The sequence below is a fragment of the Fringilla coelebs genome (assembly GCF_963513975.1).
Source record: "Fringilla coelebs genome assembly, chromosome: 6".
Lineage (NCBI taxonomy): Eukaryota > Metazoa > Chordata > Aves > Passeriformes > Fringillidae > Fringilla > Fringilla coelebs.
Genome location: NC_140034.1, coordinates 53,181,060 through 53,204,142, shown reverse-complemented (window position 1 = coordinate 53,204,142; position 23,083 = coordinate 53,181,060). Strand labels below are relative to the sequence as shown.

The following is a 23,083-nucleotide window of genomic DNA, read 5'->3' as shown; positions in this document are numbered from 1 at the left end:
GCCCTCTGCGCAGGAGGAACCACTGGGTCATTTTTTGTATAGTTCATTAAAGATCTATTTCTGCCTCTGGTCTGCTGTCTTTGTTGGGGATGAGGGAAGGATGAGGAGAGCTGGCAGCTGAAGGAAGGGGCTGCCCAGGTCCTTGTAGTAAGGTGTTAAAGGTGAGGGCCAGTGGATGCAGCTTGAATCCTCTTCCCAGTGGAACTGCCAAGTGTAGTCTCTTCTGTAACAGTTGCTGCTTGATGTAAGCAGGGATAATAATAGCAATTTCTAATCTTCTGGCTTCTGGGGTGGTATAAACAGGGCTGTGAGGTGACATGGACACGAGTCTGAGGGGAAAAAAGACTGTTAAGTTCATTTCCCAGGTGTCCACATACCAGACAAGGGTACCAAGCTCATTTCCAGATGTCCATGTGCCAGGTGAGGGTGAATCTGCCTATACAATCTCCTTTCCCCTTATCGCTGATAATTTTAAACCCAAAACCTGATTTCATTAATGTTTAACAAGGATCTTACAAAGGCACCATAATAGTTATTGCTAGTGCTCCAGAATTTTCTGTGAAGCCACTTGATTCCTGCCAGGAAACATTTCCAGCCTCAGGAAAAAATCCTTCATACCTTTAGGTGAACCTGAATGCAGCAACAGCCACGGTGACCAGTGGGACAGGTGATGCTCGTCACTGAGGTTCGGAGGGGAGAAAAAGAATATTGCAGAAAATTACAGTCTTTCAAGTAATGATTTTGTACAGGATTGTTGCTTTCCAGGAGGGAATCTGCTTGGAAGCAGAACAGAAAGGGGATGTCTAGAGGGTTCCTTTGACTAAAAATAGCAAGTGCTCAATTCCTCACCAGCAAACAGACTCAATTCCCATGATTGTATTGTGCATTTCTGAGCTGTTGCATGCTGGGTTGGGGCACAGCTGCCCCAGGTACCAGGGCACTGTGGGCTTTCCAGAGGTGCTGTTTCAGAGCTGTCTTTGCTGCATCGGAATGCAGGATGCGAGAAACCCTGTAAATGAGCTGTGTGACTGTGGGCCTAATCAAGACTGTCTTCTCAATTAACTAATTGTCTCCAAGTTCTAGACAACGGGCAATCAGCATTTAACTGTGAACAGAAACCATTCCCAACACTTAAGTATTACTTTGGAAAGCAGGAGTGAATATTTTGCTATGGGAATGGAATGGGTTGCCTGTTCTTTCTTTCCCAGGAGTATCACAGATAATTTCTGTTCCCATCCTGCCTCAGTTCCTGCTTGGATTTCATTGTAAGCATGGTTCCTTCTCGAAGAACTGCACACTGTGGCCACTAGCTCCTCACCCTCTGTGGCACTGCAGTGCTGCCCCTGGAGCCTGCTCAGCTCTGTGTTAGGAGGAATAACTTTCCCAGGAAACAGGGAGGAAGTAACACTCACCACCTGCCACTGACTGTGGGAGCCCTGTCACCTCCCTCCATGGGAGACTGAGGACTGTTGCCCCTCAGGAGCTGGTGCTGCTAGCAAACCCACCAAGGGCACTTCTGAGAGATGCCCCTGAGAGATGAAAAACCAGTTCCTGCTGCCTTAGAACACAGGGAATGCAACCTAACAGACCTTTAAGAGGCAAAGTGGAAGGAATAGATTTGTCAGAAACCTCTAGTCTTCTCCCTGGAGTTCACCTTTGAGTCTTTTCCATGGCATTTTCCTCTCTTTTAAAGTTTCCTGTAAGTCAGGATAGAATTTTCTCTGTTTGACAGCATGTGTGATGTTGGGTTGGGTCACTCTGTGGTTCAGGTGACCCTGCCTGGAGCAGGAGCTGAACAGCCATCCTCATCAACCATCACGAAACTGGAGCAAACAAGAGCCAGGACAAGTGACCCCTCACAGGGGCTGTGACCCCTCAACCAGAGTGAACAATAGTGACCCTTGATGGGGGTTTGTGACCCCTAACAGGGGCTATGCCTGGAGCTAAGAACAAACCCAACCAAACAACCAGAGGCTTGTACACCTGTCAAGACTCCTCTAAAGTCTCCAACCACAAACAAACATTTCACTTAAGTAACAAAAAAAGGATTAACTTAACAATTAAAATAGTAGATTAATAATTAAAATTATTTTGTTGCAGTGAACAAAGCCAGTAACTCCCTAATGGTCAGCATATCTCTAATTAGCAGCTCCTACAGGGCAGAGACAGGACAGCACTAAATCCACCTGTGCTCACCTTGGGCTTGATCCCATCTGATTCTGGCCAGCTGGATGCTGAGTAATATTCCAGGCACGGCATGGAATAAAGCTGTGTTTCCCTGTGGAGAAAACACCTCCCAGGTAGACAGGGAGTACAGACACACATGCAGCTGTTGGTGCACTTGTTGGTGCACTCACCTGAGCAGTTACCTGTACCACAAAGTGCTGCCCAGGGAATGAAGGGGAGCCACTGGGCACTCTTGTGCTTTCAGCGCATTTTATTTAACAACATGTTATTTTTCAACTATATTTAAGTGGAGAAGTCCAATGTGTTCCAGATTTGCCCAGCACAGAGGGAACACGGGAAACCCAAAAATCCTTTCAATGGCAAACTAAGAACTTGTACCGACTTTGTCAAGGCAATTAAATAAACCAACCAAAGATTTGTTTCTCTTCTCTAATGAGAGGTAGGGAGGCCCCAGTAGGAGGAAGCACAGGCAGATCTCCTTACAGCACCTGCTTCAGATCCATCTCAAGAGAGATGAGGAGACTGCTGTAATCCACATGGTGAAGGATCCAGTCAGGCAAAGGCAAAGCCTCCCAAAGCCAGTCGGGGCTCGGACGGAAGGGAGAGGGTTCCACATGAGGTTTTCATAGTCTCCGTATTATCCAAAACTTTGAAAGGTGATTGGGAATAGACAAGTACTGTCACACTATCAAAAGATCAATGAAAAATGAGTCTGCTAGCGAGAAGAGTTGGCACAGGACAGACCGTTCCCCCCGGTTGCCGATCCAGCCGGCCCCGCGTGTCCATGAACGGCTGCGGAGGTAGCTCACTCACACGGTGACCTTCTCCATGACATTGTCCGGGACGTGCACCTCATCCCCTTGCACTGTCACCGTGGCTGACTGGCCACAGATGTGCTGGTGGTCCTTCCAGTCCTGCCAGAGGAGACCAGAGGGAAAGGCTGTGAGCAGAACAGGCCCTTGGAGAAGGGCCCTCTCTGTGTGAGAAGCAGTCTCTCTCCACAAACCAGACCAATGATGGAGGACAAAGGAGCCGTGCACTGGATCAATGTAAGAGGTGGAACTGGACTAAGCAGAATGCTGCCATCTCCACACAAACCACAATCCAGGATATCAGTGTCAGTCAGATGGAAAATTTACTAAAACTGTGTCAGAACCTTGACTTAAAGCCACTCCAGAAAGGTAGCTCTCAACACTGACTGCTCTGGGGACAGCACTGTGCTGGGATATTAGCTTAGCTAGGACAGGGGAACTGACTGAATTCAGGACAGCTTGACTCAGCCTGAACCTGGCCGCCCAGCAGAGCTGTAATGGCTCAACTGAACCATCCTTCTCTGCAAGCAAAGGCCAAAGATCACTGTAAGGAACTGGTGTGAAACATGACACACAGCAGCTTCCTCCACTGTACTTCACACCTGTTCCCACCTCCCAAGTTCACAATTGTAGTCTGTCCCACTGTATCACCTGCAGCATCACAAATAATGGAAAGGAGAACTAAGTCCTCAGTGCCATGGCAGGAGCAGCAGGGAAGGAAGGAAGCAGCAGGAAGGGGCTGTAAAAGTGCTCCCAGCTCCCCACAGTTCCCAGTGAGGCGTCCATGCTTAATTTCTAGTGTTATTTGGATTTTTTGGGTCACCTTTGGGAAGGTGTATGAAAACCTGAGGACCTTCTCTACCCTTTTAACCCTGTCCTGACTTGCAGACCTGCCCCATCACTACAGCCTTGTTGGTGATCCCACTGGCAAGGTGGGTTTGGAGTGCTTAACCCACACAGGGGTCTGCTCTGACCGCCTGGCTCTGCTGTCCGTTCCTCCCTCCATACTGATACCCATCAGGTGACAGCCCAAGCAGCCTGACTGTCCCCAGGGTCACACAGCCCTCTCCAGGGAACTGAATCCCAAGTCACGAGCAGGCTTATACCTTCCGCTGGCAGAATGTGGAGCAGTAGTTGACTTTGTGGCATCCTGTGCACTCGTTGGTGGCCTCCCGTCCGCAGTTGACGCAGGATTGCTGTGGGAAGGGATGGAGAGGGATAAGTCACACAGACACAAACCAGGGGCATCACCAAGGTGCAACAGCAGTGTTGTGATGGCTGGAATGCCAGAGGAGTGGGAAAGCTCCTGTTTCCCAAAATAGCCTCAGCACACTACCCACAACAAACAGGCCCAGTGACCTCTGGATACACCCTCAGAGACCCACTCTCCTTGATCTTTTAGCAGGAAATGAAATTTCATTTGAAAAATGAAATGCACCTGTTTTTCTTTCTGTTGGGCAGGAAGCCCTCCAAAACTGTGTGTAGACACTGAATGGTTGTTCCAGATTGCAAGGCAAGATGTATTCTATTGCCACCTGTATGGCAGTTGTCTAGTGTCAAGTGGGCAATGCTCCTTATCTCTCTTCCTGAGTGATCATAATCAACAGGGGGACATCTGCTGATAAGGGGCTATTGAATGTCACCACATGACTGATAAGAACTATAGCATCCCATTGTGAGATGCTCTGCCCAGAGGGAGGAGCCAAGCAGTGCCATGCAGATATAACCTGCAAGGTTTGACACCAGCTCAGGTTTTGCTCCACTGGACTCTCCAGAGGAACAGCAGCTACTTTTACTTCCACGGATCTGCGGAGGAAGAATACACCCCTTTCCTACAGGACTCCCTTGCTACAACAGAACCACGCCTGACACTGCAGGAGGACTGCAGCCCCTTTTCCAACTGGACTGCTACCAAGACCCTGACCCACAGGGTGTCAGGTTGTGTTCTGACTCTGACAGTGTTGTTCTAGTGTATTGCGTTGTTGTATTTTATCATTTTATTTTTTTCCCTTCCCTATTAAAGAACTGTTATTTCCCGCTCCCATATTTTTTGCCTGAGAGCCCCTTATTCATAGCAATTCGAGGTTTGCATTCTCCATTTCACGGGAGGCTCCTGTCTCCTTTAGCAGGCACCTGTCTTTCCAAACCAAGACAATGGTCAGGGAAACCCATCCCCACCACTCCAGGGAAACCTCCCTCCAGATAGGTCTGGTATCCAGCAGTCGGGTAACTACAGGAGTCAGGAATATCCCACGCAGACATGTCAGGCTGTGCACAGGCTGTTGACACACAAGCTCTGAGGTTATCCCAAATTTAAAGGTTTAATGGCAGATTTCATTGGTGGTTTTGTTTGGTTTATAATCCTGTGTATGTCTAAGAGAAGGTCTGAGGAAGAACAACAGACTAAGAACACGGATGGGACCTTTCAGGTATTTCCCCTAATTTTAGGGAAGAAAAAGGCATCTGCAGTCATGACTTTGTACCAAGATGGAAACAGGAGTCAAATTAAGAAGGCTCTAACAGAAGCCAGGATTTAAGTCCAGAAGCAATGTGAGATAGGATACATAGGTGAAAAATCACACCTGCTTTTTAAGTGATGTTTTTGTGTCTATCGCTTTAATCTTATTTTGGTGACATCAATTAACATAATCTGTATATTTAGGTGGAAACATCATTGAACTGCCACCAAAATAAGCACTTCACAGAGCATTCCACTTCCAGTTCATTAAGTGCCTGACAAATCATTAGCACATCAGCAGCAGTGACAAGAAGTGTTGCTAGGCTATGAAAGTATTGTGGGCTCATCAGTTCCCCCAGGCTTCTTCTCTCTTTGAGCAAAACCACCCCAAAAATCAGTGCTCTGATTAACACCCTCTCTCACACCTTTCCATGTACCTGCAGTGAACAGCTGGTGACACTGAACTATGTTTGTGCTCCTGATGTGCAGCTGTGGATTTGGGACACCAAAAATGGCCTAAAGCTGTAATTGGGACTTGCAAAGCCTGCCCTGAGGGGACACTTGACTGGGGCTGTTTGTAACTGGAAAATGTGGAAAATACACAGGGCATGGTTGTACCTGCAGATATGAAAGAGAACTGAGCAACACAGCTCTAAGGGCTTCAGTCATAGGTCCAGAACTAACTCCCATTCCAAATACCAGAGGAAACTGTGGAGTTATGAAAACCAGCTCACAGGACAGAAAGGAAGCAAATTCTCTTCCTGTCACAGCTCTGTGACAGCCACCCACCAGAGCTGCAGTACCACCACTCAGAGGTGAGGGAGACTGATGAACCTGGCCTGGTAAAGGAGTACAGAAAAGTGGAATGTTTGGGAAAGGGGAGACACTGCTTGGAGCACTGGCCAAGGGAAGGAAGGGCTCAGATCCTTTGCCTGAAGGCCAAACACAGAGCACAGGATTCCACAGCAATGACAAAACCTCTGAGTCTCTACATGGAATAAGACAAAGACCAAAAGGCTCTTCACAACATGAGACATCCCCAGCCTACCTTGATGATGATTTCTGTCTTCCCATCTACATCCTCCGTTTGTTGGAATAACTGGCTCTGGTATTGCTGCAAGGAGAGCGCATCAGAAATGTCATTTCCCAGTCAGAGCTCGATGTGAGGGATTGGAAAGGGTGCTAGGATGGAGGGTCCCCATGCTGAGCTGTGTCTGCCCAGCCCCACACTGTAGTTGCAAGAGGACAGGGTGGCCCCTCACTCCTCACTTCTAGGAGAGGGACACTGCCACCTGATGTGGAGACAGGGCAAGGAGCCTGTGAGAAAATGGCCTGAGGTGACAAACTGCCAGTTCAGTACAGCATTTCTTCCAAGCCCAGCTCCCCACTCCATCCAGCCACATACTTGTCCTTAAATTGGGGGGTTTAACTGCAACCTCCCCACACATGAGAACTGGAAAATTAGCACAGGAAACACAAGGAAAACACTAAAGTAACAGGGCCAAGTGGCACATTCCAGGGCCAAGTTTTGGGTCAAGTCCAATGATCCTAATTCACAAAGAAGCAAAGGAGTCTGGAGGGAAGGTACAGCCCACCAAAAAGGATTAGGAGGAAAAGAAAAGCCAAACAAAATTAACACACCTTAGACTTTAGGAGCAGCACTAACCATAATCATTACTCCTCCTTGAAACAGAAGAGTGAAAGAGCTGTAGAACAAGTTGTGACTCCATCAGTCCCCTGGAGGTGATCAGAGCCCGCTTTGGCTGCCTGGCAGAATCACTTCATACCAATTCAAGCCCAACCAGGTGCTGCTGTACCTGTTGCAGCAGCAGCATGCTCAGCAATGAGGGACAGAATTCCCAAACCAATGGCATCCAAACCCCATCCCAAATTAATTATGTGCTAACCCTGGCTTAAATGTATTTGGAACAGTTAAAAAGTAAAAAAAAAAAAAAAGCTGAACTCCTTCCTCCAGGCCAAGCAGGTTCATCCAGGAGTTGACTCAACACATAAGGAGATTAAAGGCTTTATTTAAAAGTGTATGACCTGAGAGCACAGTATTTATTCTCCTGTGAAACCACAACCTTCAAAACCTTGATATTACCATGACAAAAATTAAATTTTAAAAATCCAGGCAGATGAAGGTGGAGGCAGAGAAGCCTCTTGCTGTGGTCTGCCAGGGGTGTGATTTGGTTGTGCCCTATTTGACAAGGCAATTTCAGCCATGCACAAACCATGGAGAAGGAAAAGGTGTGATAAGAGAGGGGAACAAGCCAGACACATTCAGCTCTCTCACAGAAACAGCTCCACAAAATCCAGAATCTCCAATTCCCAATAGTATCACTGCTAGTTTGGAGTATACAAACCACTGTTTGCTGACCAGAGACATTTTTCTTAACTGTCCAACCCTTTTTAGATTAATTTCATACTCTCCAGCCCTGAATTGGTTTAATCTTTCTTAAAAAGCATTCAGATGCCCCAGCTGTTTGCTGATTTAATTTTCCACCTTGCTTTCAAATGGGCAGGGCTCCAGAAGCATGTCTGCTTTACAGAGGGCTATTCCAATTAAAACATTTGAGGGATTTCAACACTCATTCTCTTCAACTTATACAGAAAATACAATTAATGCATTTCCTAAATCTCTTTATTATTCCCGAGAAATTCTGGCACAGAATTTAGTTGTGGTATGTGTAATGTCCCCATCCTAAAGTTTATCTGATATAAACATTGGATTAATGCACACTCAGAAAAATTACATTGCCCAAGCACACCAACACGTCAGTCCTGCCTTTAATCTCTTCATTTTGGGGCTGATCTGCAAATGTCAAATATCTATTGCAAGAGACACTGAGCCTTTGTTACTCCACTCACCCTAAATTCCCAGATGTCTTTCCCCTACAAAAAAATGCAGTAAAGCCAACATGGAGCTATAACCAGGGGACCAGATACTCAACCACAACCTAATTACTAATGATACTTGAGAACTGTTTCTTAACAGCCACATGAAATTCAACCAGAGCAGCTGTATTTAACTAATCCCACACAAAATGGTGCAATTCAGAAAAACCTTATAAATCCCTCCATGTTTCCATTTTTTTTTCAATATCACGAGGCATTTTGGAAGTTCATACAAACATGGACCTGGAGGGCTCCTGGTTTGCTTTCCTTTTGGGATATCATTCCCCAGGACTTCTGAGTCACACAAACGTAACCTTACTCAGAGACTCCTAACACTTTGCAAACTTGCACATGAGCTCTCTGGGAAGGAAGTGTTATTTTCAACTGAGGCACAGTCGGGCCAAGGACTTACCCAGGGACATCAAAATGACTTGTGGGAAAGATGGAAACAAAATTTGAAGGACATCCTCAGTCTTGAAATTTGCTCAACAAACCATGACCCTTGAACAAATTTACAGAAATTAAGAAGTACAAAGAAAGCAACTGAGTGCATGTCAGAACTGCCAAAACACTAAATTATGAGCTAAAAAACTTCCCTGCTGGTGAAGCCTTTATCTCCAGCACTTGGAACAGTTCCTTCAAAAGGGATAAGGATGTTCCCAGCCCCTACCACAGGGCTGAGATGGTACAAGGAGGGAGGCAGAGTGCAAACCCCTCACATCAGACACACTTCCCACAACCACCAACACTGCCCAGCACAAAGCACAGCTCCTGCTATTTAAAGCTAAGGCAACCTAACTGCTGCTCTTTGGGAGCAGGACAGCTCATTTGTGCTATTTAATGACTCCAAAGCTCATTAAATAATAAACATAACACTGAAACACACTGTAGTGAGTGATGTGTAATATACAACGAGGCACCTAAGCTTGTGTATCCAGTTGGGAACCAGCCTGTTTCTATCAGATCTCTACAATAATGCTCTGTACTAAGTCACTCTTCCAGGAAGAGCTGAGTCTGTAGCTCTGTTATCATCACATCAGTGGCCCAGCCTTCCTCTGCAGCTCTGACACAAGGACACTATCAGAAAAGGCTCCCCGTGTTTGCTCACCCCTGGAAGTTCTATCAGTGGAATGAACTAAGTGGTAATTAAGCACCAATTTCCTTTGTATTAAACTGGTCCAGAAAAAATCCACTACCTGAAGGGCATGAAGGCCTCTCTGTCTGCCTCTCAGATACCTTAACTGCCCAAAAAGCCATGTGACCACACACATACTCAAGAGTGGGAAAGAGCCTCACATTACAAACCACTAGGAAATTGGGAAAGGCTCTTTGACCAACACAAAAGCAGAGAGCAAATCCTTTGACCTTTAGTGTAATTGCTTCCCTGTATCCAGGAACAGAGTTTTGTCCACATATGGAATCCACAAGCAGGAATCAATTCAGAGTTAGGTACTTGTGATACTGCCTGGATGGTTCCAGCACCCAGCACAGCTTAGAATTGTCTGGATGATAAAAAAAATTACCATTAGTATTGTGCTTTCACCACAGTGCACAAGTGTGGAGGTCCCCATTACACACTGAGAATGGTGAGACACAAGTGGTGTAACTGGGTATGCAGCAGTTCCTGGGAAAGGGGTTTTCTCTGGAAATCATGTGCTGATCCTTCCCATGTCAAGTCAGCTTTAGTCCATACACAGGAGGGATTCTAATTCCCATTCCCAGGAAAAGAAGTAACTAGAAGAACACCAGAGAGCTGGTTTTGGTTCAGAGAGTGTGGAGAAGGGACTTAATAACCATTCCAGAAACCACTGTGAGGATAAACAGAAGAGAAGATGCACATAGTCTGGAAAAAAAGTAGAGTGAAGCTAAACAAAAGCAGATGTTTATCTCTGAACTGTGCCAAAGCTTCCAATATTTCAGTGTCCCACTCTGTGCAGCTTTCCAGCAGTAGCCAGCCCAAGCCTGGGGAGCAGCACCGACACCTGTTCTGCAGGAGGGAGGCAGGGAAGGATTAGACTCCCAACATATCACACACCTGCACATCAAAGATGCATCGTATGGAAGAGTTTAGCAGAGCCAACATGGCAAAGAATATCAAAGAGGCTGCAAGTACTGTCCTAGGGGTCCTCAGCTTCCAGGAAAGTCTTCCCACACCTCTCTTCCAGGCCTGTCGCTGCACACTCATGCCTATGGATTCAGTAGAAAGCTGATGTTAGCACAATCCTGATGGCACCAGCAAGAAAGTGGTGTTTGGGAAGGGAGTTCAGCAGCTACTGATGGTGACACCAGTTCCAACACTGCCCCCCACCTCTCTCTCCCCAGTTCACACCAGCTGTGGATCTGTGGGAGGGAGAGCACCTTCAACATGAAGCTATACTTGGGTGCATGCATGAGCTGGTGGTCAGAAGGATCCAAGATCCCTACTGTGCATCAGTTACATGGAAGAAGAGCAATGAGAAGAGGGCAGTCCTTGTGGATAATCCCTGTCCACAAGAGAGAGAAGATGGGAACCAGTCAGGGCTCCTGTGAGGCCAGGCAGGCTGCCAGTCCTACCACAGGACTCCTGTGAGTCAGCTTTGCTTGCACAGTTCTCAGCAAAACACCTCTAAACTTTACTGCTTATCTTCCCAAGAGGGATCAATCTGATTTTTATTTATGGTTCGACCTATGTTACACACGAGGTGAAGAATTCCGGTAAGGTATACGGGTTTGTACATGCACTGGTAACCCTGTTCCTCCGAGGGCTTGGCTGGCAGCCAATGACGGCAGAAAAAACATCCATGATCCGTCTGTCAGCGACCCGCCCCACTTGCCGGTGGGGCAAATGCCCGGATGCCCAGGAAGAATGCTCGGGAAATGGGGCTGTGGAAGAAGCCTTAGCACATAAAAGTAGCTGTGACAAAATGGCGAGTCCTTTTGCTTTGGGTTTCTTGGAGGCATCAGGGGCTCGCTGGGAGAGTCACCTTGGCCCTTCTTCCTCCCCACCCCTCACCTTTTCCTCCCTGTGGTCCTGCTTCCCTGCCCCTACCTGCTTTGCCCTGCTTCACTGCTTCCGCGAACCAGCTCACTGCCGCTACGACCTTGTGCTCCGCTGCCTCCCCGACGGAGTGGGCGCCGCCGCAGCCAGCTGCCTCCACCGCGTTTCGCAGGCGCAGCTGCAGCCGCCTGCACCCAGCCGCGACCGCCGCGGTGTTTCTGCGCTGCCCGCCCCACCAACCCGCCACAGCACTCAGCCTGTAGCCACCAGCCTGGCGTCACCGCCTGCACCCAGGCAAGCCCGCAGCCGCTGCCGCCAGCCGCTCACAAGAGCCGCGCAGGGCGGCTCGCTGCCGCTGCCGGGACACGCTGCCGCCGCCGATGACTGAAGATTCTACCCAAGCAGTGACAAAAGCCGCGGGGTCTCGCCGCACCTTGCGACACGCACGCTCCGCCTGTTGAGCTGGCGCTGAAAGAGCGCCCGTGTGCTTGTGGTAACACTGTCCCTGTCTTCGGTTTTTTTCTCCTTCTCTCTTTTCTCCTCTCTATTCTATCCCCCTTCAGTAGGACACTTACCCTTCTTTATATTCAGATATAATATTGCCGTATTTGTGCTTTATTTTCATCTGAGAAATCTATCAAAAAGAATCCTCCCTGACTCCTTCTTTTACCTTGGGACAGAACACTTCCCCATAAACTCTCCACATATCCTATTGAAAGCCCAGCTCACCTGACAGCAGCCACTGCACTGCTGAACACTCACCAGCTTCATCAGATCAGGACTCAGTGCCCACATCCATAACTTTATGGACAGCTGATGGGAGAGCTCAGGATCGTGACACCAAACAGTCTGTACAACCAGCCTGCTGCCCACAGCTCCTGGAATCCCAGAGAACTTTATTCCTTTCCCCAGAATACAAGTAACTTGGGAAGATTTCTCTTGCTAACATTGCTTTCAAGGCTTGGAGAAACAATTTCCAGTATCACTGCTCCAGCCAGAAACTACTCTGCTCACCACTCAGCCCCAAAGGTGCCCATGGCTGAGCAGCTGTGGCACAGTTACCTCTTTCCTCTCCACATCAGCCTGGATCTTGGCCTGTGTGACAGCAGCCTCACGGAAGGAGGAGCTGGCTTGCTTTGCCTGCTCAATCAGAGTCTTCAGCTGCTGTGCTGTGCTGAGCAAGGAATTGACCATCTCCTCCAGGTAGAGCCAGCTCCGCTGCTCCGTCACCTCCAGCCCGTTCACCACTGATGGCGACATGGCTTTGGTGGGCGTCGGGGGGGGCACTGCCAGTGCAGGCAGAGATGTCAACACTGGACATAAAGAACAAAAGAGAATATACAGACGATTAGGGTGTTTCATTTTTATGAAGTGGTGGTGGTGGTGGTGGGGTGTTGGTTTTTGTGGTTTTTCTGTGGTGTTTAGTTTCTTTTTTAAAATATGGTTTGCAGAATTTTCAGCCCAGGAAAGTGTTAAACAGATCATTCCTTCTGCAACATCAAGTGCACATCTGTGCAGAACAAGCCCATGGGCACTCTCAAACCCATGGGACAATAACACCTCCTCTTGACCTGGATGACCCTGGGAAGAGTTTAACACCTCCCAGCACTGCTCTGGAAAAGCACAACAATGCAGTGAAAGCAGCATTCCCAGGATGCTCCACCACCGCCAACAACATTTCCCTCAGGCATGGCTAGGTAAGGTCAGAGTAAGTCACTCAGTGACCCAATACTTTACAGAAACATCCTGGTGATCCTGCCCAGATGTCAATTCTCAGGTAGCAAACTGCAAAACTCAAGTACTGATCCACATCACACTCTCTTGTGCCTCCTGAATTCTGACCTTAACCTAACCCTGGCCAGACACTGGACTTAGCCCCAGACAGTCACCATTACCTCTAAGTGAATGTATTCCAAGCATGGACTTCCCAAAACCATGGGTTGGGAAGCGCTTTAATAACCCAGCAGTTACTGTGTCACTGAACCAGCTACTTTTCACATTAGGTTTGCATGTACACTGGGAGATCAGGGTATGACAAAATTAAATCCAGACCCAGGAACTCCACCATACGCAGTGTAAGCCCAGGTTAGGTAACATTCCAGGAAGAAATGTTATCTGGCTTTACTTTTCCAAAACGTAATTCTAGCAATAAATACTCACCATCTGCCATAAAATTCAGTCCAAGACATTCACATCTACCAACACTGACCTCAACATTCCTCACTGAATTCTTTACTGGTACAATGAAGGTACCACCAGCCTCAGGGTTGTGCAGACTTCTTACCTCAAAATACCCTTGATTAAAACAGTAATTTTAATGAATTTGCACACAAGTGGTGTGGAACTATTTGCACTTAGATATGAGTATGAGATAAAGCGGTCTTTTTTATCAATGTCTGTTTGCACAAGAGCCTTTCCCACTCTCCATTTCCAGCACAATATTTATCCCTGCATGGCATTTGATAACGTATCAAACAGGAATTACTTCCAATTCCTCATTTTGGCACAAGTACATCAGGCAAGAGAAAGTATTCACTGGTGAAAAAACAATCAATGTTTAATTAGTAACATCAAGATCTAAGTCTTAAACACAAGAAGATCTGACTCTGGAGACCAGGAACATCCTGTGCCACTCCAAATAAATAAATAAGGGTCATACAGAGGGGATTGAAACCTGACACCAAACCTGATCAAAAGTACCCCCAGCAAGCATCACTGGAGTAAAGCCATGTGAGGATGTCTAGAAAAGCTTCTATGGCATGATTTTAACTTGGTTTGTTCTCCTCAGATCGAGCACTAAATAAATGTTCAGCCACAGTGCCCGAAGAGGACAAAAGTCTGGAAGCAAAAACTTTAGGAATGGCAGGGAATGCAAGACAACTCATGATGCAGAATCATAGCAGCTGCCTCTGGCAGAATCAATAAATCAAAGCTCTCAATAAAGAGTGAAAAATTTCCCACAAAGGGGAAACCTGCTTGTTCAAATCTTAGTATCTGTAAAACTCACAAGCAAAATAGAGCAAAGTTTAATTTTCTGCCCCAATCTTTACCTTTGTTGAGAAAGATGGAGGAAATTGAAGCACAGGGAGAGCAAACGTACCAATTTTGGGATGAGACGATGGCAGTGCAGCCTCAGGGAAAGGTGAGATCTGGCAGTTGTCCTGGTAACTGGGATAGTGAGGCTCTGGATGAGACACCCGGCAAGGCTGCTGGACGTTGGTGTCTTGAACTGCAGGAGAACAAGGGCCTTGGGAATCACTAATACACCTGGCAGGTGTTTCTTACGCTGCATTCACCCCTATGTTTTTATGTTTTATACAAGTTCCTACGCTCTGTGGTAAAAAGGGTTGAAAATGTGAAACAGCAGCAGGATCTCACACAGTCAGCAAGCAAAGAATCCTGGTCCTGGCTCCACCATGTTCTGCTTTCACCTTTAGAGCCACAGGTTCCTTGGTTCTATCCCACATATTGAAATATCCACGATCATCACAGAGCTCCAAACTCTGGTTCTTGGAGCAAGATCATTCCCCCAGAGCTCACAACCCAAAGCATGACTCATACTGAGAGAACTGAAATGTCTATCATGCATTTATATTTTGTTTGACTTATCCTGGCATTTTTCACTCCATTTCAACCTCACCTAGTTTGGGTTTTTTGGATAGTGTTTTAGGTTAAATGAGGATTAAAAAAAAAAAAAAAATTACAGAGCTGAACATAAATCCTACGAACTCAGCAGAGGTGAACATTAGCAGCTTCCACACCTAGGCAAAGCTTCTCCTTTGGTGCAACTGCTAAGATTTCAAACTGCTGAAATGATCTCACAGAAAAGACAGTGCCTTACGCAGTGTCTCCCTTGAGAAATAAATCCTTTGTGTTGCATTCAAAATGTTCCTTCCTACAGCAGTGGGCATCCAAACCTCTTTTCCTCCTCCCCACGGCTGTCTAGGAGATACCTGAGCTCTTACCAGTGGCTCCAGTGAAAACATCCCCCTGTGCTGGGCTCTCTGAGATGATGGCCGTAGCCTCCACGGTGGATGCGCGGTCGAAGGTCAGCGCCCCAGAGGTTGTGATCTGTCCAGAGGGAGTCACGGTGACTGGAAACATTAAAGCACTTTGATAATTAACACTCAGTGCAGAGGACATGCCTGTCCAGCTGTTTGTTGATATGCCTGTGCTGCACCATCCAAGCTCAGGGGACTCACAGATTACCAGCCAGGGACAACCCAGTTTGGACCACACCTGTGACCAGTGCAGTTGGAAATGAGAATAAAAGCCCCAAGGGGTTTCTGAAGGCTCTGCTGTCCTTCCAAGGCTCCGGGGCACAAGGCCAAAATGTTAATTTATAATCTAATACCTCCCAAATTATCACCTTTTCAGTTATTTTATGAACCATAACTTAACACTTCCCATAAAGATTCAGTGAGGCCACACACCCCATCAATTTCTGGCTGCTTTATGACAATTTTAGCAAGAGTGATTGTTGTTACTTATATCAACATAACAACTTGTGGATTAGAGCTAATTCCATGACAGCTGGGCAGTTTTAGCTGTTTATCTACACAAAGTGATAGAATGTACTCAGCCAATGCAAGGAACAAGGCACAAAATCCTTCTGGATAATTATACCTGTGTGGCTTTTGAATGTTTAAAACCCATTTTAAAGAGGATTATTTAACTGGTACCATTAATTGGTGATGGTCTGATTCTATGACACACAATAATTAGATTTAAAAATAGTGAAGCTACAAATTCTTGACTGAAGTATTTGGCCACCAAAACAAGAAGTTCTCTCTTCCAGCACCAGCATGAGAGAACAAGCAGCCTCACAGCACCTCACATAACAAACCAATACAGATTAAACCTATTTGGGGACTAAAAAAACCAAATCCATAAAACAATTCTGCAGAATTCTTGTGTGTTTCTCCTCCTACTGTTGCTGATGATCTAATCTTATTTTTTTTTGTTCTTTTTTTAGATTTCTCTTGCTTCCTCCTCAACTCACTTTGTACTGTTACCTGCAGATGATGCCAGTGTGCCGAGAGCAGGAGGACATATGGATGTGACTTGGGATGTGTGAGCTGGATCAGCTTGCAAATTAATTCCTGTTCTCACACAGATAATTTGCCAATCATACCAGTAACTGACAAAGCTGAATCTTGGAGAGGCATGTGCAGATCAAAGCATCACCTTCTGCCTCCTTCATTAACAACTTTCAGGCTGGGGGTTTCATACCAGCTGCTTCCAGGCTATTTTGCAAGGAATAGCACAAATCTTACTACAGCTTCTAAGGGACACAAAGAAGCTCAGAGGATGGAATGAGGATTTCTGGCAGAGCAGCGAAGGGCCACCCTCTCCCAAAACCTAATTCCAACAGGAAATTTCTCAGTTGTCATTTGTGAAAAATCAACCTGAAATCCACTAAGGATCCAGGCCAGGATCCCATAATTCTCCCCCCGCTGAGATCAGGTACAAGGGGCAATATAATCTTAGACTATAACCATAGAATCCTGAAATGCTTGGACCGGGAAGGGACCTTAAGGTCATCGCCTTCCACTGCCCTTCCATGGGCAGGGGCACCTTCTACTAAACCAGGCCGCTCCAAGCCCCATCAACCTGGCCTTGAACAATTCCAGGCACAGGACATAATCCACCTCTCTCAGCACAAAATATGAAATCTACTGTTCAAGGCACAAGGATGTCACAGTGCTTAAACCTGAGTGTCCTGGAGGTCTAGAGCTGCCCTTTTTCCTATTTGACTTGTGTTCAGATGTGGCAACACTGTGCTGCTTTCTATAAAATAGGAAGTGACACTGAGACAATAAAATCATCCAATGAAAAGAATGTGACCACAAAAAAGGACACTTTTCTCAGTTGGACAGTTCCAATGGGCCACTAACAGACATAAAACATCTAGCAGGGCAAGTCTCCAAAGAAAGGACACAATTTTTACCAGGAGAAAAGAACCTACACGTAGTTGCAGCAGTGGCTGGAAGCAGAGTGATGTTTTTGGAACAATTCTTCTTCACTGGAGTTGCTGGTATTTCATTTTCTTTTTTCCGCCTTTTATATGGCACAAAGAGTCGTATAGGGCCACTCTGGGTAGAAAAACACCAGAAAGAAAATGAAAAAAGTAAAAAAAAAAGCATTAGCTGAGGCACTCTTTGGAGACTTTGGGTTTACTCTCATCTTTCCAGGTACAGCAGCATGGATCCCCATGGATGATGTGTGGTTTGCAACAATAGACCAAAGCACTTAAAAGTTTTCCAAACAAAAAGAACTTTGAAAAAAAAAGTAAAGTTAAACTCAGCTCTCTCCAGCTGAAGAGGCATGAGAGGCATCATCACAAATTCAACATCTTCCCACCATTATTTAAGGAGTAGAACTGGGCAGATAATCAGCTGCTGGCCAAGGTGGTGGAAGAAAAGAGGAAAAAGAGGGAGGAGACGAGAGGAAGAAGTTTCAGGCTAGAAAGCAAGCACATCAGTCAGTTCATAGCAGAAAAGAAAGGCAAAGCACCAGATCAAGCTAAAGTCTTCTGCTTCTGCTTCAGAATTTAAACCTCATTTTTGAAACAAACTATCAAACCCTAATCAACTAACAAAAAACCCCAAGTAGTTTTAAAATGTAAATACTGACCAATCATAAGATTATAATGTTACATCTTTACAAAAATATTTTCCAACTCAAAACATTGTGAAATTTGAGTCAAAAATCATGAATAGCACTGACATCTCCAAAAGGTATTTTGCATGGATATATTAATTAGAAAATGAAAAAAAAAAAAGAAAAAAAGCACTAAGTAGGACCGACTTTTACTGAGTGTCTGCAATAATGCCAGTGGTTCCTTATCTCCTTTCTCCACAGGGCAGAGACAAAGCACTTATCCCTGAACACTCATGTGTCAGGGCACTCAATTCCCAGGACACTCATGACCTGCCCACCCAAGAGCTGTGGCAGCTTGAACAGTTAATTTGTCCAACAAAAATAATTATTTCCTAAAGTAATGAATGTAAAGCCTCCCACTCACCAGTGTCATGTCGTCACAGCAAGCGGCACAAGTACATGAGGCAGCATGGGGATTTAAAATCCCATCCTGGAATCAGAAGTGACCAGTTCAGCATGAGTCACCAAAATCACCCAGAGCACACCTTGATCCTGCTAAAAAATGTGGATGGCTCACAGAGTAGTACCCATTCCCTCCTGGATGCTGTACAGTAACAGAGGCCAGTTCCCCACACCAGTGCAATGGGGTGAGAGGGCCAGAGGAGAAAAAAGGAAAACCAAACTTTTTCCACACCCAAAGGCCAGGATCAAACAGAAATCAACTGTCAGCCTAGTGGCAATGCCAAGTTCTCCAGGAGACTCAAATAAAGGACTCAAATAATGAATGGTGAAAATGAAGAATGTGTGGCAGGCAAAGACATTGTAGGACATCAGGTTACTAAATTACACTATCACGGGTGAGAGCTCAATTCCTGTGGCACAGCTCAAGGCTGGGCTTCACCCTGCAGAAACTCTTTCCACTATAAACAAGATTCCTAGTGTGCTATTTGAGACATATCAAAAACAATTCCCCTACATCACTGCCCCTCAATCAAACCAAGCACTGCTCCTGGTGCCATCAGCACCTGGATCCAGCTGCCCCTTCCTGCAGAAAGGAGGGAGCAAACTTAACCTTACGTGGATAAGGCACTGCAGGGGCCGCCCAGCGTAACGGATGCTCCTCTTCCAGTCCTTGCTGCTGGCTCGCCCCGCCATGGCTTCAAACTCCGTGGGGCTGTACCAGTTGTCCCCTTGCTTAATGCACCTGCCACGGCCTCCTGAAGTAAAGCAACAAAATACATTGTTAGTCCAGGTTAAGAATAATTTTGCCACTTCTCTACAGAAGAAAATATGAAAATTGCTGGACAAAATAGCAGTTAATCTCTAAGAACCACTAAATATGCCCATTGCTTTTGGGTAACTATGTCCATTTATTATCATGGCTGTGACAATGACTGGGCATGTTCAGAACTCCAATTCTGGGCCTCAAAAGGCTATAGAAATTACTCCTCCACAAGAAAGGTCTTTATTGGACAAACACCACAAATTTAAGTCTTTTCTCGATTTGCACTTAAATTTCTGATATTTTTTGTGTTTGTGGTGGGTTTAGAAGAAAACTTTCTGTCCACAAAGCAAACACTGCACTAGGCAGCCAGGCTGGCCGGCAATTTCTGCTGCAGCTTCCCCACAGGGATAAAAGACAAGAAGAAGAGCTCAGGAGCCCCGCAAAGAGAAAAAACTATTTGCATTCCAGCAGGGATTCTTCAGAGTTTTGCAAAAACACAAGTCTACTCATGAGACAAAAAAATCATTAAAGGAGTCAGCCTATTACTGAGGAGACTCACTGCATGGCAGCCTGGATATTCGCGGGTTTAAGAAAAAGTTAAAAAGCCTCTGAAGAAAAAGCAAAACAAAAGGGAACAGTAAAATCAAAAGGCACTGGGCTGTCTTGGAAACTCTCTTGTTTTTTTTTCCTGTCACGATCAGCCCTTAAGAACAGCCTGATAAAAGAAGAGTAGAGAAGGAAGAGAAGGAACTGTGCCACCCCTCAGCCTGGGTGGTGGTTACCTGAGCCCAGCCTGTTCTTGTACAGAACGCCACTGATATTCCGGCACCGCACTGGGAGCTCATTCTCATACACAGATGGATCCCAGTTGTATTTAGTTCCACTTTTTCCCTGGACAGCTGTCAAAGGGGTAGGAGGAGACTGTGGTCCTTGGAGAAAAGAGAAAAAAAAGGCATCAGCAACCAAATGACAGAGTGGTGTTCCATCCCTTGCTTGGCCTGGTGATATGCCAAGGTTGACTGGAGCAGCTGGAATGCTCCCCCAATGAAGCAGCACAAAAAACTCAGCCAGAACAAACTAAGAAGGGCTGATAATTAAGCAAAAAGGACCTGAGGAAACAGGCTCTAACAGGGAATAAACACTGAAATTGTGACCTGATCCTTACACCACGTGTAAGCTATGGTGTAAGGAGCTGGCATGAGAGTCCCCTTCCCAGGGCCTATCCTGTGGGAAGCTTTAGAGCACTGAAGGTTTGCTGTGCCATCTCGTGGGCAGCAAGGAAACTGCCAGGCAGCCCTGAACAAAACCTCAGCGACAGTGATACTAAAGTATCAGCCTGAATGGACATGAAAATGTGTTCCTGGAGCCTTGGAAAGAACATGTGCAGAACTGGGAGACTCAGATTTTTATTAACCAAGTTAAAATGATCTGTGTGCCCTTGGGGTGGGATGGGTGTAGAAAGCCCGGGAACAGGGCAAGATTTTTCAAGCAGCTTCTTTGCCAGGGTTAGGGCAAAGAATGAGGAAATTAAACACATTTCTGGCAGGAAAAAAAAAAAAAGAGAGAGAAAAAAAAAGCATTCTTTCATTCCCAAGAAATACACCAAATACTGTGTGAGGACTTGATATCTTAAAGGTCTTTTCCAATCTGAATAACTTTATACTTTTAAAACAGGGAAACCATCCTTATAAAATTATGCACATATTTTTAGATTCCAGAAAGATGAGTGGAATAGAAGCCATCCCTCTGGGAGAGTGACCCACCGCAAGCAGACTGTCTAATACCTGGTGTGAGAGGTGTTGAAGGCCCCTTGATCCCAGTGGTTTCAACAATGCTGCCATCCGTGTGCACCACTATCAGAGTGGCTTTCTCAGGGTTCAAGCTGTCCCCAATTTGGAGGGCTGTTCTCCCAGACTGCAGAAGAAATAAAGAATTTAAATGGATTAAAACACTTCAATACAAATAGATTTCAGTAATCCACAGGCACCCCAAAACTCCAATCGCTATGGCAGTTATTAGGTTAATTTTTGAATCTCTGAAGCAAATTCAAAGATTTCATGTTCCAGGTCACCAGTTCTGTTACCAGACGAATATGTGGGTGTGGAAAGGTAAAAAAGTTAGGAATAAAACCCCTCTATGTCCTCCAGCTCATGGGTTTGTAGTTTAATGCCTGGATATTAACAAGTTTTGGACCTTACTACAGCTCTTAATTTATACTGAGAAACTTTGTCAAGGCCCTCAAGTGAAAGGACAGACTTACCAACACATGTCCTGAAATTGAAGCTGCATTGGCCACAGACGTGGTGAAAACATTGTCTGCAGAGGCCCCCACGTTGGCTACTGTCACTGTGGTGACTTCTGGAATGTAAAACAGGGTTAATTTAATTTTCTGTTTCATGCAGAGAGCCTGATGAACACCTGAAAAATTCCTTCTTCCTTCCTGTTCTAAATTGATTTAATTTTTCATGGCACCTGTAAGTTGTTATGAACACAATCATTCTGATTTCTATTAATCTTTGGATTCAACAGGCTTTAACTTTCATGAAACCAGGGCAGTCACTATCCGCTTGTGATAAACTAAGGTTAAAATAAATATTGCACCTGTACTAGGGATACTCAGAACCGTGGTGCTTTTATTTAAATAGGGGTGACTGGCAGATATCAGGATAAATTGAACAACAGACTCTGCCTCTGTCATGTATTAATTCCCATGGTGCCATGACCTGTGCACGTTGTCCAGTTAAGAGCTGACAACCTTACAGCTCAGCGTTTCTGTGTTCAGCACTTGGCCTAGCTCAAATTTCTGGGTTTCCACGTGGGGCGAGAGTGAAAGAACAACAGCCGCTCGGGCGGGCAAAAGGCTCTGGCCTCTGTGGCCTCAGCTGCACGACCCTGCTGTGTGACTCGAGGCGCTTGGTTGCGGGGACACGAGGCCGTGGCTCAGGCGCACCGGGAGCCTCCCCCTCTTTACTGTGTGTGAAGGGGCGGAGTGTGGGACTCGGCGAGGGGGTGGGAGCGCTCCGTGAGGGAGCTCGCTGTCCCAGCCCGAGCCCCAGGGGCTGTGTGGGGGCCGGAGCCCGGGTTGGGCAAGCCCCGGGCGGGCTGAGGGAGCGCTGCCCGCCCTGACCTGCGAAGGCGGCGGCAGCGGCGGCCTCGTCGGCGCTTGGCATTGGCGGTGCTCCCATCTGGATGTGCTCGGCGTCTGCCGCCATCACCGTTACCGCCTCCTCCTGCTCCTCGGGCTCCGCCTCCCTCTCCGCTGCCTGCGGCGGCTCCTGCTGCTGCCCCGGTCCCGCGGGCAAATCGAGCTGTCCGGCGGCCGATTCGCCGTCGCTGTGCTCCATGCGCGGGGCCGGGGATGGCCGAGCCCGCCCCGCCTCCCCCCCGGGCGCGCCTGAGGGGGTCCTGCGGACAGGGGGGACCGGCGAGCCGAGCGCCGCCGAGCCTGCCCGACTGCTGACGAGCGTGTTCGGGGCCTTTCGACCGAGTTCCGATGAGGCCCGAAGCGGCCCGAGCCGCTCGGGCCCCGTGCGAAGGCGGCCAGCGCGCGCGCTCCCTGCCGGCTGGCCAATGGGGCGCGGCCGAGTCCGCGCGGCGCGGCCCGAAGCGGTACCTGACGGATCGGGTGAGACCCGAGCCCGCCCGAACGCGGCCGAGTCCCCGAGCGGTGAGGCCCGGCGAGGCGAAGAGTCCCGAGCGCGCTCGAGCAGTGTCCGATCTCAGCCGAAGGCGGTGGCGAGGAGCGCCGATGTGTGCCGAGTCCTCTCCGATCGCGCCCGAGCTCCACTCGCCGGCCCGAACGGAGACGCCCGAACGGGCAGCGCCCGAATCCACCCGAAAGCGACCGAACCGGGCCGAACGCTCCGATCGCACCCGAAGGCGGGTGGGCGGGGCGAGTGGCCGCGCGGGGGCTGCCGGGACGG

At 47.2% G+C, this 23,083-nt stretch overlaps 1 protein-coding gene across 3 annotated transcripts; it reads right to left on the bottom strand.

Annotated features, from left to right (window-relative positions):
* Positions 1–2,484: 2,484 nt before the first annotated feature.
* Positions 2,485–23,005, bottom strand: DEAF1 (DEAF1 transcription factor). 3 transcript variants are annotated; one of them, XM_084207280.1, is made up of 13 exons: positions 22,288–23,005; positions 21,421–21,518; positions 20,945–21,074; positions 19,943–20,089; positions 19,013–19,152; positions 18,360–18,425; positions 17,301–17,427; positions 15,298–15,426; positions 14,433–14,561; positions 12,395–12,645; positions 6,506–6,571; positions 4,106–4,195; positions 2,485–3,101 (listed from the first exon to the last, which is right to left on the bottom strand). In XM_084207280.1, exons 1-13 carry the CDS (start codon positions 22,502–22,504, stop codon positions 2,997–2,999), a joined length of 1,695 nt encoding a protein of 564 aa, XP_084063406.1. In that variant the 5' UTR covers positions 22,505–23,005; the 3' UTR covers positions 2,485–2,996. The 3 variants fall into 3 exon arrangements, with proteins under 3 accessions (XP_084063406.1, XP_084063408.1, XP_084063407.1); XM_084207282.1 differs by having other exon boundaries at positions 22,774–22,864; XM_084207281.1 differs by lacking the exon at positions 18,360–18,425.
* Between the last annotated feature and the right edge of the window lie 78 nt (positions 23,006–23,083).